The following is a 17,700-nucleotide window of genomic DNA, read 5'->3' as shown; positions in this document are numbered from 1 at the left end:
CTCAATCCAACATCCCTTCTGAGAGGTAATCACTGTTGAGTTTGTATCTTTTTCAGATTTTTTTATACATTTGCATATACACATATATATATTTTTTGCATATAAGATGCTTGTGCCACTATACTGTAAACATTATTCTGCAACTTGCTTTTATCAGTTAGTCATGGCCTTTGACACCTTTCCATATCAGTTTATATGATTTACCTAATTCCTTTTAATTTATGCACAGTATTCCACTGTATAAATGTACATATAGTTTACTCAACCAATTATCTGTTGATAAATGTTTTGGTTGTTTTTAATTCTTAGCTATTATAAACTATCTATATGTTATAAACAATATATATGTATATACACACACATATATGTACATGTATATATACATAGCCACTTACACACACACATCAATTTGCTACATATTTAAATTTTTTCTATGGGATAGATTTCAGGAAGTGAAAACAGTTTGTTGACATGATGTTACTGACACAAACCTCTCCCTGTGCCCTGACGGCTCCCAAGACAGGGGAAGAAACATTTTCCCAAAAGTAACTAGGTTTACCCTAACAACTCTATTTAAAAAAAAAAAAAGCCCCCAAATTCATTCAATGGACAAGTTTAAGAGTTTTCTCTCTAGTATTCCACTAGAATGGGGACTCCAAAACAATATGAGATGTTACAGAAAATAAAATTACTTTTTTATACATCTTAATTAAAATGAGTAAATTTTGATCCCAATAAATTTTGTTAATGGTCCTTTTCACCAGTGAAAAGTTTCATTTTTTTTTTTATTATGCCAAGGAAGGTCTTACACTAACACTAAAATTATGAAGAATAAATCATGGATTAATTTGTTATGTGACAGTGTAAACATAAAAGTAATCCTTAGGATTGGAGTGATGTGTCTATAAGCCAAAGAATGCAGAGGATCGCTGGCAACACTGGAAGCTAAGAGAAAGAAATGAAACAGATACTCCCCTTGAGCCTTCAGAGTGAGGACAGCCCTGCCAATGTTTGGGGCCTCTGGCCTCCAGAACTGTGAGAGAATACATTTCTGTTGTTTAAGTCACCCAGTGTGTGGTAATTTGCTACAGAAGCCTTGGGAAACTAAAACAGGTACATGAGACTATGGTTTCTGTCCTGTTGGCATTCTTTCTTGCCTTATCTTGTTCACTTGGTATAGCAAGCTGCCATGTTGGAAAGGTCCATATGGCAAGGAACTGAAGGTGGCCCCTGGCCAAACAGCTGGCAAGAAACTGAGGCCCTCAGTCCAACAGCCTTCAAGGAACGAAATCTTGTCAACAATACATGAATGGGTATGATAGTGGATTCTTTCCCATTAGGGCCCTCAGGTGAGATCTTAATCCTGGCCCACACCTTGACTGTAGCCTTGTGAGAGACCCTGAAGCAGAGGACCCAGTTAAGCTGTGCCTGGATTCCTGCCCCACAGAAACTGTGAGTGACTGTGTGTGTGTGTTGTTTTAAGCTGCTAAATTTCGGAATAATTTGTTATGAAGCAATAGACAAACAAATCCACTATTCCATCCATTGTTTATGATACAAACGAAAAGGCTAAGAAGCCCCAACCATCCTTTCCTAAAAAGAATATTACACTATAATACTACATTGGTGTAATATTATTATAAGTATTATAACGCACAGTAATATGGTATAATAATAGTGTTGTTAAAGTATATAGTACTATATAGTGCTATAATATTATACTGTATGGTACTATATAGTTTTACACTTGTATGTTGCTCTTTAGCTCAGATGTGCTGACCTCACCAATCCTGACAGGTTTAGTGACAGGGTAATTTAGACTCAAATCACTTTAATTCCTAAAAGACACTCAAGTATCTCTTTTTCTGATTCTTGGGATAGTCTTGATGACATGTGGCAATGTCTATATATCCTTTTCTGGAATGAGGCAGAATGAGGAGGAATCTCTTTAGTTTTCTAGCCCTGACCTTGCTCCATCTCATTAGTGAGAATAAACTGGCCCCCTGACAGGGGAGGGTTATTTGAATAACATACAAAGCGAGTGGAGAATATAAAAAAAAAAAATCAAAGCTAAATTCAAACAATCAGGTATAGATTATCAGGTAGATGCTAAAGCAGGAAAGCAAGAGGGCAGCTTCAATTAGATTAAACTACTCAAGGCAGAGGCAAGTATATCTGGAATAATGTAGTGGATACTGTGGTGCCCCATCCACACCCCTCTCTTCAGGGCTGATGCACCCACCCCCCAGCTGCTGGAAATATCTGTGCTAACGGATCACAGCTGCACTGGGAATGGCCCCTCTGTTACAGGTTACACCCCCTCCTGGAGTGACCTTTGGTCAATGACAAGCCAATGGGAGGATATAAAGCCTGGCCTCTCCCCTCGGTGTGGGAAATTCTGAAGGTCCATCCTAGCTCTAGTGCTTCCCTATAGCATCCAGGGAGGCTTCTGTTTCCACCACACTGCGGGTTAGTTTCTCCCTCTGCTCGGTTCTACTAGCCTCACTTCCCCACAGGTGTATCTCCTAATTAGAGTTGACATAAAATACAGGATGCCCATTTAAGTTTGCATTTCAGATAAACAACGAACAGTTTTTAGTATAAATATGTCCCATACATTTGGTAAATAATTAGACTAAAAAATTACTTGTCATTTATCTGAAATTTAAATTTAACTGGGCATCCTGTATTTTTATTTGCTTAATCTGGCAACTCGACTCCTGAGAGTACTTCCTGATAAAGCTTCTGCGCACAACTTTTCATCATGAGTCTGTTTTCAGGCAACCCAATCTGAGGCAGGAAAGGTGAAGTAGGGTAACAGAAAGATGAATGAGGCACAAGTTTTGCTTTCAAAGCCTGCTGTGGAATGTTCTACTAGTGTGATGCTATCCAAAACTTATTGGGAGTAGGCTTCTAAAACTCAGTTCTCTCTTCCCTTGCACTCTTATCTTCATCCCTTGTAATCCTCAGGTGAAAACAAATTCCCAGTCTGCAGACAAACAGCAACCAGAGATGCTGGTGATGCCCAAATAATGAAGCAAATCAAGATTCAATGAAGCCATTATTATCAGACTCCTCACTGCATTTTTCCTCGTATAAGATTCTCTGCGTCATGTTGCTCCCTCATACCTCCTTATACCTTCTCCGTATTTTCCAAAGTTAAACAAAGTCGTTAGCCAGATGTCTGTGAAACCCCTCCAGACAAATTCTTTGGCATCATCACTCTTTTTAGAGATATGAGATATAGATAACTTCCCTTCTATTTTGTGTATTTGGGGAGAAAAATCAAGAAACTTCTAGGAATATATAATCAAACATTTTCTTTCATGGATTCCAAATATAGATTAAAAACATTCTATGTTCAAATTAAATTTTTAATAGAATCAACATTTACATACTACTATAATTTCATAGTAAATAGTAAAAATAACTAATTCTAGATTCCTAAACAAAATTTTGCCAAGTGTCACTCCACAGACCCCTGCCCTCGTATAACTACCATTCTTGAAACTAGCTTCTTACATGGCTTTCCAAACACCATAAACTCTTCTAGTGAGAAACCATGTCTTGTTTTTAGGTGATAGGTTCACATAGACATTGAATAAATGATAGCTGCCCCATACATCCTCTAGTTGGCTTGCGGGCTATGTTAATTGATAATCCTCCCTGCCATTGAACTTAGAACTAGTTAGCGCCTAGAGACTTAGCTGGAGAGCTAAGCTGATAGCTTGAGTAGAGGCAGTCATTTATTAGAACAAATATACATGCCCACATAATTGGAAAATACTATGTATTTAAAATACTGATTAAGGTCATGGGAACAAATGTTCACATTGAATGAATTATGGTAACATGAGTTAGGCATGCATAGACTTCAAATTCACATTTTATTGTGTTTTCAGAGTTACACGTTTTCTTACCTGCTTTTATTCTTCCCAGGTATATCTGTATGTGTTTATTCACCATTTTAACCTTCTTAATGACTTCATTCCATACCCACCATTTGCTGCGAAAGCCATCAATCACATACCAGTTCTGATGTTGTTCTTGATAATATTGCCTAATCTCATCAATATTTTTGCGGTACTTTGAGTTCTTGACAGCTATAATCTGTGAGCTGTTATGCAATGGATAAGGCAAACTAATAGAGAAACAGAAGGAATGGAAAAAGCTGTTAAAAACCTGCTTTTTCTGGTTGAGTAAAGTTTATTCCTTTATCATTGTTTTCATCACATACATTACCTTGGTTCCTTTTCTTTTTCCAGGAGCAATCTTTTGAAAATCTCTTTGGAAGGCACATCCAACTCAAAGATGACCATCGGGATGACTGACCTGGCTTCCAAGAGACTCACTTGATATTTAGATACAGGGTATCCATCAATGACAACACTAATAAGGAGAAACGTGAAAATAAAAATTCCAGATGTTTTTTCTCTCAGACCTTCCTTTCTGTCTTCCGGAAACAGTCTATCTTTAAGATTAGCCCCGTACTGTTCCTATGTAACTTGATTAATCTTGTCACCTTGCCCTCTTTGTCTCTCTATTTTTTTTTTTTTTGGCTGCGTGGCTTGAGGATTGAACCCGGGCCCCAGCAGTGAAAGCCCGGAATCCTAACCACTAGGCCATCAGGGAACTCTCTTTATCTCTATATTTTTAACCTCAGTCAGCCCAAGAGCCAGAAGGAGGGCTGCATACATACAGACACAGCTCTGATTCATACACTTAGCATCATAGAGCTAGGTTTTAGCAGACTTTGAGAGATAATACATATAATACCTTGAACATTGTATTACTTAATTGGTGCTACTATTCTAGCATGAAACAGTGGAAAGAGTATAGGCTTCAGAGGCACACAGACTTAGATTTGAAACCTGGTCTGACCTCTCTGAGCCTCAGTTTTCAGTAAAAATAGTAAAAATAATGATATTTAACCCTTAGAGTTATCGTAAAGATTGTAGATCAAGTTTGTAAAGCAATTAGTAATAGACTAATGGACATTCCTTATAAAAGAATGCCCAGCAAGGGAAGAATTATCCAACCCTGATCTTAATGTTGTAGTTTTATAGCAAACAGATAGTGTAAAATTTTTGTACTGAAAGGTCAGTGGCAGTAAGACAAGGTGTCTTGTAAATCAAGATTTTAAGAAGTACATTAAAATGTTTTAAAATTAAAAGAAAAAAGGTCCTGGCACAGTTAATAGTATTTTAGTAAGAGATTAAGCAAATACGGAAAACACTGTGTTCTAAGCTTGCTTTTCTAGCAAAATTCTGTGAGGAGGCTGGGTGTGGAAGGGAAGATGGGGAGTTGGTGAGAGAGCCCTATGGTATCTGGGAGAGAACCATTCCATCAGGACCCATAAGGCCTCTGAGCAGAAATGATGGAGAATTTGTTAGTCCAACCGTCTAAGGTAATGAGTGCCACTAGCAAACTGAGAAAAGGACTAAAGGCTGTCTGCAAATTCCAAAGTCAGGAAACCGACTCTGAAGCGTCTGAGCTGGGCTTGCTGGCTGACGTCACCAGGAAGGGCTGGTTAGTCCTCCCTCAGTGCTCTCCAGCTAAGTCTCTAGGCACTAACTAGTTCTAAGTTCCATGGCAGAGAGGATTATAAATTAACATAGCCCACAAGCCAACTTGAGGATGTATTGAGCTGCCATTGTTGGTTGTTTTTTTAAAAAAATTATTTATTTTTGGCTGCATTGGGTCTTCGCTGCTGCACACGGGTTTTCTCTAGTTGCTGAGAGCAGGCGCTACTCTTCGTTGTGGTGCGTGGGCTTCTCACTGCGGTGGCTTCTCTTGTTGCGGAGCGTGGGCTCTAGGTGTGCGGGCTTCAGTAGTTGTGGCTCGCGAGCTCTAGAGCACAGGCTCAGTAGTTGTGGCTCATGGGCTCAGATGCTGTGCAGCATGTGGGATCTTCCCAGACCAGGACTTGAACCCGTGTCCCCTGCATTGGCAGGCGGATTCTTTTTTTTTTTTTAACGTCTTTATTGGAGTATAATTGCTTTACAATGGTGTGTTAGTTTCTGCTTTACAACAAAATGAATCAGTTTTATATATATATATATATATACACACACACATGTTCCCATATCTCTTCCCTCTTGCGTCTCCCTCCCTCCCTCCCACCCTCCCTATCCCTCCCCTCCTGGCGGTCACAAAGCACCGAGCTGATCTCCCTGTGCTATGCAGCTGCTTCCCACTAGCTATCTACCTTACGTTTGGTAGTGTATATATGTCCATGCCTGTCTCTTGCTTTGTCACAGCTTACCCTTCCCCCTCCCCATATCCTCAAGTCCATTCTCTAGTAGGTCTGTGTCTTTATTCCTGTTTTACCCCTAGGTTCTTCATGACATTTTTTTTTCTTAAATTCCATATATATGTGTTAGCATACGGTATTTGTCTCTTTCTTTCTGACTTACTTCACTCTGTATGACAGACTCTAGGTCCATCCACCTCATTACAAATAGCTCAATTTCGTTTCTTTTTATGGCTGAGTAATATTCCATTGTATATATGTGGCACATCTTCTTTATCCATTCATCCGATGATGGAAACTTAGGTTGTTTCCATCTCCTGGCTATTGTAAATAGAGCTGCAATGAACATTTTGGTACATGACTCTTTTTGAATTATGGTTTTCTCAGGGTATATGCCCAGTAGTGGGATTGCTGGGTCATATCGTAGTTCTATTTGTAGTTTTTTAAGGAACCTCCATACTGTTCTCCACAGTGGCTGTATCAATTTACATTCCCACCAACAGTGCAAGAGGGTTCCCTTTTCTCCACACCCTCTCCAGCATTTATTGTTTCTAAGTTTTTTGATGATGGCCATTCTGACTGGTGTGAGATGATATCTCATTGTAGTTTTGATTTGCATTTCTCTAATGATTAGTGATGTTGAGCATTCTTTCATGTGTTTGTTGGCAGTCTGTATATCTTCTTTGGAGAAATGTCTATTTAGGTCTTCTGCCCACTTTTGGATTGGGTTGTTTGCTTTTTTGCCACTGCACCACCAGGGAAGCCCGCCATTGTTGGTTTTTAATGGAAAGTAGCTCAACTCCTTTGTCCTGTGAAGGATCACTTGAGAGGCCCTCAGGATTAGGGAAATTCAGCGTGACTGGGCAGTTACTGTCCTGGTATTAAGGTGAAATAAAACCTTTGTGATTTAACCGACGTTGTCCTCACTAAGATCCCTCGTATGCAAAGCTGAATGCCAGGAAGGAGGTAACACAATTTGCTTAAGTCCCAGGGCCTTCTCTGGGGAAAAAACTTGACAGTCCAGAATCTGCTCCCCGATAACTGAAATTAGAACTGTCAAAGACTTGATTAAGGACCAGTGGTAGGGAAGGGCAAGGAGGCGCCTAATGTAAAACAGCCTTGAGTAAATCAGCAAGATTTTAAGTCAATGACCTGGGCTCAAGAGCAGGGCCTTAGGTTTTATCGGCTTTTACTACTGGCTGGGACCACTGGCTGTGCCAGGGAAGCCGTGGTAGAGCGGAGGAGTGTAAACTGAAGACCAGTTCAAGCACAGGGCTCTCCTGTCCAAATGCAGCATCAAGGGAGGGGCGCTGCTTCCTGTGCAGAGAGCTGGGCCAGAGAGAGACCATCTCCACGGGACCAGTACCACCTGGGGGGACAGGGGAGGGCCACGCCTTCATCACTCCATGGGGCAGTGAGGAGTTCTGCTGGGCTGTGGAAGTCGCACAGGCCACCCTTATGGATTGTGTAAACCTGGAGCCTCCTGGACAGCTCAGGGGTTGCTGCAGGGAGGGAAGTGGCCTGTTGGCTCTTCTGGTGTTCAAGCCGAGTTTTAGCTTGACAGAAAATTAAAACATGTAACCATATAGGTGTCCAGAGTTTGAGAAGCACATCACACACACTTTACAAGAGCTTTAAATCCTGTTTACGATTAAGTGTTTTACATTCCAGTGAGTAATTTCTTCAGAGATGTAACTCCATCCCACTCCCTCTCCACCTCCACAGCCCCCACTTACCCTACAGTGTTACTTATACTTTCCATCAGAGATAATTCTAAGGCCTGAACAGCCAGTTCATCAGGCGCTGTCATTCCTTTATGAAGATGCCAATTTAGCATAAGTGCCAGCTCTGTGTCTGGTTGGTGGTTTAATACATAACGCAGAGCATCTCCTATTGACAAACGCTTTAAGCCATAGTCACTTGAAATTTTTTTGGCAACTGAAAAACATTAAAACTTTAAACTTATTCCGTTTCACAAATTCATCAGTTAATCTCAGTTTCAGATTCTGGTTAATTGACATCAACAGCAAACTAATCTTCACATTCCTCAAAGAAATTTCAAAAATTAAAATTGCGACATCTTATTGAATTAATACTGTTCAAAGGTCGATCATTATTAGCACTTCAGGTATGTGGCTGATGGGTCTGGTTAGTGAGCCAACTCCATGAGGTTTTCTATAACCAAACCATTGAAGTGGTTCTTTTCCTTCTGCACGAGGTAGCAGCATTTTTGAGAGCTTTATAAGGCATCCTATGTGTACTATTAATATTTGGTATTATGTCCAAAATAACAATTTTGTGCTCCTTGTGTCACCAGATTAAACCATTTCCCTATCTGTCCATTTACGGACTCCAGGCTGCAATTAGGCTAGCTTACCCTATACAGTTAGGCGGCAGTTAATCCTTAGGAAGTAATTTTTAAATATTATAATGGCATATCTGACATTTTAATAGTAATTTACAGCTTATGAGGTAATACTTCTTCTGTGACTTTTTTTGATATTTTCCACTATTCCATCAAGTACATAGAGCGGGTATTGAAGTTCCAATTTTATAGATGAGGGAACTGCAGCCCACTGCAATGGAATAATTTGTCCAAGGGCACATAGATGTTGCCATTTGTTGAAAGAGGATTCAGGCTTGGCCTCTGCTTCTGCTAAGTGAGACCACAGATAATAGCTTCCAGTTACTGTTAAATGTGGGTGTGCTCTGACAGGGTCTACAGACCCTGCTTCATCACGGTCTGGAGACAGCAGTGTGTAGAGGACACTGAGACTCATCTGGTCCCACGGGGAATACAGGTTAACTGGCCACAATTAGGGCCACCCGGGAGCAACTCCCCTGTGAGAGCCGCAGAAGGCTTCATCTCAGCTTTGCCACAAACGCGAGAGTCACACCTATTTTTCTTAAGCTATGAAAACAATTAAGCATTTACAATTTGACATTTTGTTTAAAGATTAACCTCTATTTCAACAAAAATCGAGGAATCAGATTGTCTAATCTACATTTTACTTTTTGCTGTGGTTGTGGGATCTTGAATGTTAATGTACAGCTTTCTTTGGGAAATATCATTATCTTTGTGAACTTTTAGAACACAACTATTAAAGACTCTTAATCATGGTAAGACGTTTAAATGGGGAAAACACACTTTTCATCTGAAGAGCTAAAACACAAAACTCCCTATTATTATTTCTGGTGAAAATTAATCTTTGACCTCATCTCTCCCTTTCATTCTCTATGCCGTCAGTCATTAAGTCCTGTCATTTCCTTTTTAAATATCTCTGGTATCTGCCCTTTCCCATTTTATTATCATTGCGACCAACCACTGTTCATGTGGTTATCATGTCACACGTCATCTTGAAATACCACACTCACCTATTGTTGGACTATTTGCCTTAAAAAAAAGTCTCAAGATATAAAAAATTCAAACATTATAGTTTACCAAATGCCTTTTTCAGTAATGATTAAGATAATGGATTTTCACTCTTTAACTTATTAATACAGATTATATTTATAAAATTTTAAATATAATTTTTATGCTAATAAAATCTTAATATAACTGTTATTTGACTATATTTATAAATAATATTCGTTTGTAATTTCTTTTTTTGTATTATCTTTGTTAGGTTTTGATATCAGGGTCATGCTAATTTAAAAATGAATTTATATTTTTTATACTTTTTTAATTGTATGGACTATATTCTTTACTTTAAAAAAAACTGAAAATAAATTGGTCAGTTTATTTTCTTTCCCCTTGCTCTGGAAAAGCTTATAAAAACACAGTAAGTATCTCTTGAATTTTTAATTCTTTGAAAGTTTGACATAATTTTCCTCCAAAACCATTTGATTCTGGGCTGTTTTGGAGTGGGGCTATATTTTTGAATGCCTTCTCCTCAATGGTTATTGGCCTATTTACGTGTTCTGTCTCTTTTTGAGTCAGTTTTGATAGCTATCTTCCTGGAAAAGTGGTCCTGGTCTTCAGGAGATTCTTTTATGCTTAAGGATAGTAAAGGCAAACACACCCTTACCTGTAGTTTTCCCAGATTTTGGAGGCCCCAGAAGTGCAATCCTAATGGGCATAGTAGGCTTAGGTTGGGGTTGGCGGATATATTTGATTGGGTTCTTCATAAATTTTTCTTTAGTTTCCTTACTAGATAAAAAATAAATATACTGACGATGGATTACAGGATGAAGTAGATTCTCTGAATTTTCAGCTGGCTTGATTGTCTCTCCTTCACTTAGCTGCAATATATGCAAAACTGAATTAATAAGTTAGCTTTATTTTAAACAGCATTTCCCCCAAATACACTTAAAAAAACAAATTTGTAAAATCTTTCTTATAGAACAAGAAAGCTAATTATAATCAAGTACTGATATTAAAAAACTGTAAAAAGAATGAATTATTTTATACTCATATGGAATAAATGTAGTTTTTCTTAAGTGTTCCAGTTTCTGACAACTATAGTTATTCTACTTCCTTTATAATGTGTTTAGCATATACTGAATGTTTCTGCCAAGTAGTGTAAAGGTGTTTGGATATATTCATGGGCCAATTTATCTTCACAGACAGGTCCATTCCTAAGGTGGCGTAATGTACAGAAATGCGTCCTCCCAAAATCATGGTTTGAAGCCCTAACCCTCAAAGTTACTGTATTTGGAGACAGGGCCTTTGAGGAGGTAACTAAGGTTAAATGAGGTTATAAGAATGGGGCTCTAATCTGAGGACTGGTGTCCTTATAAGAAGAGAAAAGAGACACCAGGAGTGCATGAGCACAGAGGAAAAGCACTGAGGACACAGTGAGAAGTGGCCATCTACAAGCCAGGAAGAGAGGCCTCACTAGAAAAACCATCCCTGCTGGTACCTTGATCTTGGACTTCCAGCCTCCAGAACAGTGAGAAAATACATTTCTGCTGTTTAAGCTACCCAGTCTGTGGTATTCCATATGGCAGCATGAGTAGACTAATACAGGTGGGGTCCTGGGTTATATATGGGAGTGTACTGGTAGGACAAATCCTACTAGCTTCTCTTCTACATTTTTATACAGACGAAATCCCACTCACACAAACATCAAGAGCAGACACAAAAGGGAAAAATACACCTAAAAGGCAGCCTAAGGTGTCGGTATGGAATGGAGAGGGAGGACTGGTCCCACATCTTTGCATTGGTGATGATGACGACTGGGTAATTAAATGGATATCTTTTTATATCATCAGATGGCCAAGCATCAGTCATCCCTGGACTTGACAGAGTAGGTGAGAAACAGTATGGTAATATTGCTCCTCCCCCAGAACTACACCAGGATAGTTGTCACAGGTCAATGGTGTTGTCAGCATCATCATTCTTGGGCTGAAGTAATATTCATGGCTGGGAGTAAATGTTAGGGATAAGAAGAAACTCAGGGATGGGGTGGGAATGTCTGCTCTATTTCTTATACTCGGTAATAAAAGAAAAGCTGAAAGTTTAATGATTCCATTTCAGATTCGAAAATTAAGTGTGAATTCTTACAATAGTTTCTGCTATTGCCCAAAATATCTAGCATGTATCTTTCTTCTCCATAGGTCAGAATACACAAGGTGTCATCAAATCAGAAACATCAAGTGGTCAGGCACCCAGAAAGATTCCCAACAGCCCTGAAAAAATGATTTATATGCTTAAACCCTTCCTATGACCATGCACTCATTTCTCCACAAGGCATCTTTATACAATCCTAATTATGTTTGGACATGGATCCTTAAATAGGGTTCTGACTTTGATTGCTTCTTCCCCTCTCTTGTCCATCTCAAAGAGAAGGTTAGGGTGTAACTATTTTTCAAAAGCTTTCTAGGTGATCCTAATACATGCTTAACTTTATCTGATTCTCTATGGAGGGAACGGTCATAATGTTTCTATATTTCAGCATGATATTTGAAAAGGTCTCTCCTGACATCCTTACAGTGAAGGTAAAGAAGATATCACAATTAAGTAGAATTGAAACTGATTGTATCAACATCAGCCAGGAAGGAGGTTTCAAGTAATATGCACATGGCTCCATTTTGGATCCCTTCCTCCAAAATACTTTTTATCAGTGACCAATACACGTTAATAACAACAACTTATATTAATTGAGCATTCACAATAAAACAAGCACTGCTGCAAGCACTTTACAATAATTAACTGATTTAGTAATTGTAACAATATCATGAGGTAGGGACTATTCTTATTCCCATTGTGCAAATGGGAATGGCTCAGAGAGGTGAAGTAATTTGCCCAAGGTCACTCAGCTAGTAAGTGGTGGTTTTGAACTCAGGCAGTCTGGCTCGAGAGGCCATGGTCTTCTCCACTGTGCTACTTCACTGATGGAAATAAGAAGGTACACTGGTTGAGAGGGCAGGTCACCTTTACGTGACATTCTTTTATTGTCTTTATAGCACTTAATACAACCTGACAAGAACTTATTTGTTTACTTATTTATTGCCTATCCTCCCTCTCCAACCCAACTAGAATATAAGGCCCATGACAAAGGAACCTTGTCTGTTTTATTCACTGCTCTATTCTCAGGGACTGACACAGTGGCTGGCATGTCCTTGATTAAGATTTGTTGAAAACCATCCCACATTTGAAGTTACTGAATTCCAATTACATTAAATGTTTGTCCACACTGCCTAAAAATACAGTGCTTAGAAATAAGTTTGTGACGAACATTAAAGGCACATTTTGTATGGGATCTCACACTTTCCAGAGAATTTTATATTCTTGCATTTGATCACAGTGGCCTGATGGCAGTATTCTCCCATCTTAAAGGTGAGGAAGCAGAATCAAAGAGTTTAAAGGACTTGCCTAAAATTAGATAGCAAATTGTGTCAGAGCTCAGCTCGCTAGAGGTCTAGTTTGAAAATATTTCTACTACCATCTTCTGCTACAGAGTTAAAACCAAGTTGGAACTGGATGATCTTTACAGAAATAGATGAAAGAAGTTTAAACCCTTCAACTACTTTCCTACTTCAGAAAGGCGAAACAACCACACATATTTTTATAGCTAGCTAAGAATACTATACAATGCTTACAATTTTTTGAACTTATCCACTGTCTTCTTAGACATGCTTAAAAAAAAAAAAAGAAACAAGAGAAAGAACATGGTTTTCAGATGCATTTGCTGACATCACCTTTACAGGGTCCCAGTAGCCAAATGAGCTTATATACTTGTAGGTAAAGCTGAGCATTTTCTGGGCAAGGCGGGATGATATTGGATAACATTTCTCGAAAATGCTTGCACGATTCTCCACCAGCGGTTTCAGTTTCATATTCAATATGTATTGTACAATGTGGGTTTTCCGAGCTCCATTAATGAGAATTACTGGTATCAAAAACTTCTCAAATTCTTCCTAATGAAAAACAATCATAAAACCAAACATTTTTAGTGGGAAGGAGGCTGGCAGTATTTAGTTACAGCACATGGACATTGCTAGTAACTGATTACTTCAGTCTAGAGAACAAATATTTTTCAGCTTCCAAGTAACTGCAGGTTGGCAGCTAAAACTTTGACCCTATGTGGCTTCCACGTTGCCCTTGATTTATTAACTAGTTTTTACAATTGTAAATGGTGCTGACGAAAGGGACCTAACCCCTAAAAATATACATTTCTTTTGAAATGTTAAAAAGAAACCAAGGCATAAACCAACTCGCTTTTGTTTCATTCTCAAAAGTTATTTTTTGAATTATGAAAAACGAAAAAGTAATAACCTGTATTATTTGTAAATTATTCGTATCTGCTTCAAATTTTTCTCTCAGTTCACCTCTCAGGCGTTCGACCGCATCAATTTCCTGCTCTTCATCTTCCTCACTCATCACTTCCTCATCTTTTGGAAATTCATCAAGGATGTTGTCAATATCATCTTCCTCATCTTCAGGTTCTTCCTCGCTCATGTCTTCATCTTGTCTAACAGTCTAAGGAGGAAAATATTCCCTTTTACTATACATATAAAATATGGAACAAATGACACTAATCATCTGGCATATTTTGGAATAAGCGGGTATTGGTTAGTATGGCATGCAACGTTCATCAACTGATATAGTAAAGTTTCAAATATCTGGCACCCAAGAAATTTAATGCCTTCAAGACTCTAACACCACGGTGATCCCATAAATAAATGCCTAGACAAGATATTAACTGCTAATATTTAATGCTATAGTTGTCAGAATATTACATGTTTCTCATGGTCTTCAGTAACAATATTTAATACAACTCAAAGAGTATATAAAACACTCCCTAGCTGTGTTAGCTTGGACAAAACCAGTTTCCTCGTCTGTAAAATAGGAATAAGGAAAGTACCTCCCTCACGTGGTTGTTGGTAGTGCTAAAATAAGTTAATACATGCAAAGCCCTCAGAAAACTGTCTGGTACATGGTAAGCATGCAAATGATAGCGGTTATTCCTATTCCTATTATTATAACACTATATTATGTTATAGTTATTATTGTCATTTTGTATAAAGCACTGTTCTAATAGAATAGTACACGCCCCTGAGGAGGCTGCAGCTTATCTGAGGAAACCAGAATTAACACATAAATGATTACTGAAGACCACAACAGGATACTGATACTAAGTGGTGTTGTAAAGGCTGGAAGTGCTACAGTCCAGTTTGCGTAACACTGAACCCTGTCCTACTGATCCTCCTGCACTGCCTCTATGCACGTCGCCCAGAAGTATCCCTTGTCCCGGATGGAGCACTGCCTTCCCGTCGGAAACCTGGGAGTTATCTTGACTCCTCACTCTCCATTATTGCACATCCAGTTTCTAAGAATAGGAATCCTAAATAATACTTAAGACTCTCTCCTCCTTTCTAGTCCTGCTCTACTGTTTGCCCTCTCATTACCTCTTGCCTGCACACTTTTGATTAGCTCGCTATTTCCTGATCTTTCTAACTGATTAGACCCTGGTGCCTTTAAAGGCGCCTGGAGCTGGGATTTGGACTTGCAGGTGCTGGGAGGAAGAAGAGAGAACAAAGGGCCCTTCCCTGTTCTGTGCCCAGGCTCCTCTTTCCCCGGAAGGAGTTTGGCGTTGGAACTATGTTTCTCAGTTCTTATTCTTTTTTATTTGAATTTTGAAGCCATTTGGTTCTCTTACTACTTTTTCCTTTTTCTTATATTTTGACAATTTTTTAGTTTGAGATTTGATTTGCTAACGATCACCGGAGGCATGGTGGGATGAGTCCACACTACGAGCTGCAGACATCTTAGTTTCAGATGAACTTTTGCTCACCTCTCCAGCTCTATTTAATAGCTCTTCCAACTTGTTTGTTAATTAAAAAAATTAAACTATATAAGTTTAACAAGAAACTTTCAATTAATTTAAATGCTATATTGTAGTTTCCATGAACTTTTTTTTTGCTCTCTGGTTTTTCATACCATCCTGTTTTTGTTTTATGGATACAAGTTCTTGAATTATTTAAGGCAAATTGGAATTTTTTAAATGTTTAATATATTTCCTGTATTGTCTATTTGTTTTAGAGTCAATTATTCTGTTTGTTCATCTTGGTTCTTCCTTGTATTGATAATTTCAAATATATGGCAATCTTTGGTTGTTTATTCATTTTTGTGAATGAAGGACTAAACTGATTAATTCAGAGCAACTGTAAGCTCTAGGTATGTGAGCAGGACAGGTTGTATCATGCTTCCATTTAAGATGTGAGGATGAGAAGAGGCAGGCAGGCTGGATCTTGTCCCAGATGATGAAGAGTACCAACCAACATTCTGTGGCACCTAGAATTTTCTAGACAGATTATTTAATTACTTTAGAAATTATTTACTTTTTTCTTCATGGGGACAAATGTCACTGTTACATGAGGAGCTGGTGGGATCAACCTTAAAAAATTTTTCTGCAATTTACCCTCTTGGACTTTCTAGATAATCAAATATGTGCAAATATTAAATTTTGTTCTTACTTTTCAGTATGTATGCTGTTTCTTTTTCTGATCACGTTGCTGTGGCTAGTTCCTTTAAATTTTTTAAAAGGTTAATAGCCTAAAAATCTTCATAGAAGACCATCTGAGAGACCCACAGGTTAATTCTTTTTAGAGAAAAAGGTTTTAGTTTTCTGTAAGTGGCATTTTGGTCCTCTGGAACAGTGCTGCTTTTTTTTCTTATATCTAGTATCTCTCAGTCCTTATGTTAGGAGATACATGTTCTAAAATTCATCGTCTCAGAGATCTGCCTCCAGTATGAAGGAATAAGTTCATTTAGCCTCTAGCAGATAATAACCATTAAGCCGTGGACAACACACACACAAATACACACACATTTTTTTTCCCTCTCTCTTGCTCCAGAGGGCTTCTGGAGAGTGAACAAAGGCAGATTTTGTAGAGTAGTCAAAATTTGGAAGGAGCGATAGGCTTAGGGTCAGTTCTCTTATTTTGTGCATTTGCGTGGAAGGCAGCCTCCATTAGAGCGGTGGTGGCAGAGGGGGACTAAAACTCTGATAGAAAGCTCTGTCTTTTGTCACCTACAAATTGGCACTTGCCCTCTACCTCTATAAGAAATAAATTATGAGCTGCTGCAGCTGCTGACCTTCAACAGCCCTGGAAAGAAGTTCAGGATGGATCAGAAATGAGGCACTCTGTGCTCTAGAAAAAACTGGCAGAACAGGTCTTCAGATAGTTAGATATTTTCAGGAGATGATTTTATGAGCCCAATTGTTGCATCTCCTCATATCTAGAAAAGTGATAAAATCCTTCATGGCTACTCCTGGCATTCTCCTGCATGTGGCTACACTACACTTGGTAAAAGGGACCCAGGCACCAGAGAAAGAGCTAGTGTACAGGACGAGGGCAAAGATTCTGGAGCTAGGGGTAAGAGTAGAAGCAAGGCCTCCAAGGAATTGGAAGATACGCATTGTAAATCTGTATGAAGCCACTGGTTTATAGAATATCCTTCAGTCACATTTGGAGGCTAAAATTCCACATGATGGCGACATTTTCCTATAAAATTAATGGAAGTAGTCACCTTGAGACTTTGAAGTGATTTCTAATGTTAAAAGTGTTTTATTTGTTGCTAAAAAGTCAGACAGCAAAGGCAATAATGTTAAGGCTGAGAAGACAAACCTGGGAAGGGCTTTATCTGCATATGGTTCCCTAACTGCTTGGGAAAAAGGTGAGTCAAGAAACTGCATATTTCTGTACAGAGAGGCAGATGATGAGAAGACCCCTGGTTCTGTGCACGAAAGCAAGCTCCAAGGTCCATGTGGAGTCAGGATGGATTCAACTCAGGTTGTCACAGTAACTGATTATAACAATTGTACTAAGTGATCCTTGAGATGCTGCACTGCGTTTAGTCTTTCCTTGTCTGAGACAGTAGCAGTACATATAAAATTCCCATCAAAAAAGTTAAAAAAAATACACAGTTTTAATCTCAGAAAATCTCAGGAACTCTCATAAAAAAATCTCAGGAATTGTCTTCCAAAGTCAGTTTGTAT

At 38.7% G+C, this 17,700-nt stretch overlaps 1 protein-coding gene across 1 annotated transcript in view; it reads right to left on the bottom strand.

Moving 5' to 3' along the window:
- Positions 1-17,700, bottom strand: part of AK9 (adenylate kinase 9) — a 120,582-nt gene that overhangs the window by 5,218 nt on the left and 97,664 nt on the right. Inside the window, exons 27-32 of the mRNA XM_060030124.1 lie at positions 13,974-14,177; positions 13,397-13,615; positions 10,282-10,495; positions 7,990-8,191; positions 4,243-4,389; positions 3,921-4,141 (exon numbers count right to left, since the gene is read on the bottom strand). Coding sequence (XP_059886107.1) covers positions 3,921-4,141; positions 4,243-4,389; positions 7,990-8,191; positions 10,282-10,495; positions 13,397-13,615; positions 13,974-14,177 — 1,207 coding nt within the window. The remainder of the gene's footprint in view (positions 1-3,920; positions 4,142-4,242; positions 4,390-7,989; positions 8,192-10,281; positions 10,496-13,396; positions 13,616-13,973; positions 14,178-17,700) is intronic.

This window comes from Delphinus delphis, chromosome 14 (assembly GCF_949987515.2).
Source record: "Delphinus delphis chromosome 14, mDelDel1.2, whole genome shotgun sequence".
NCBI lineage: Eukaryota > Metazoa > Chordata > Mammalia > Artiodactyla > Delphinidae > Delphinus > Delphinus delphis.
Note: the sequence above shows the minus strand (reverse complement) of the source record. Positions and strands in the feature narration are given on the sequence as shown.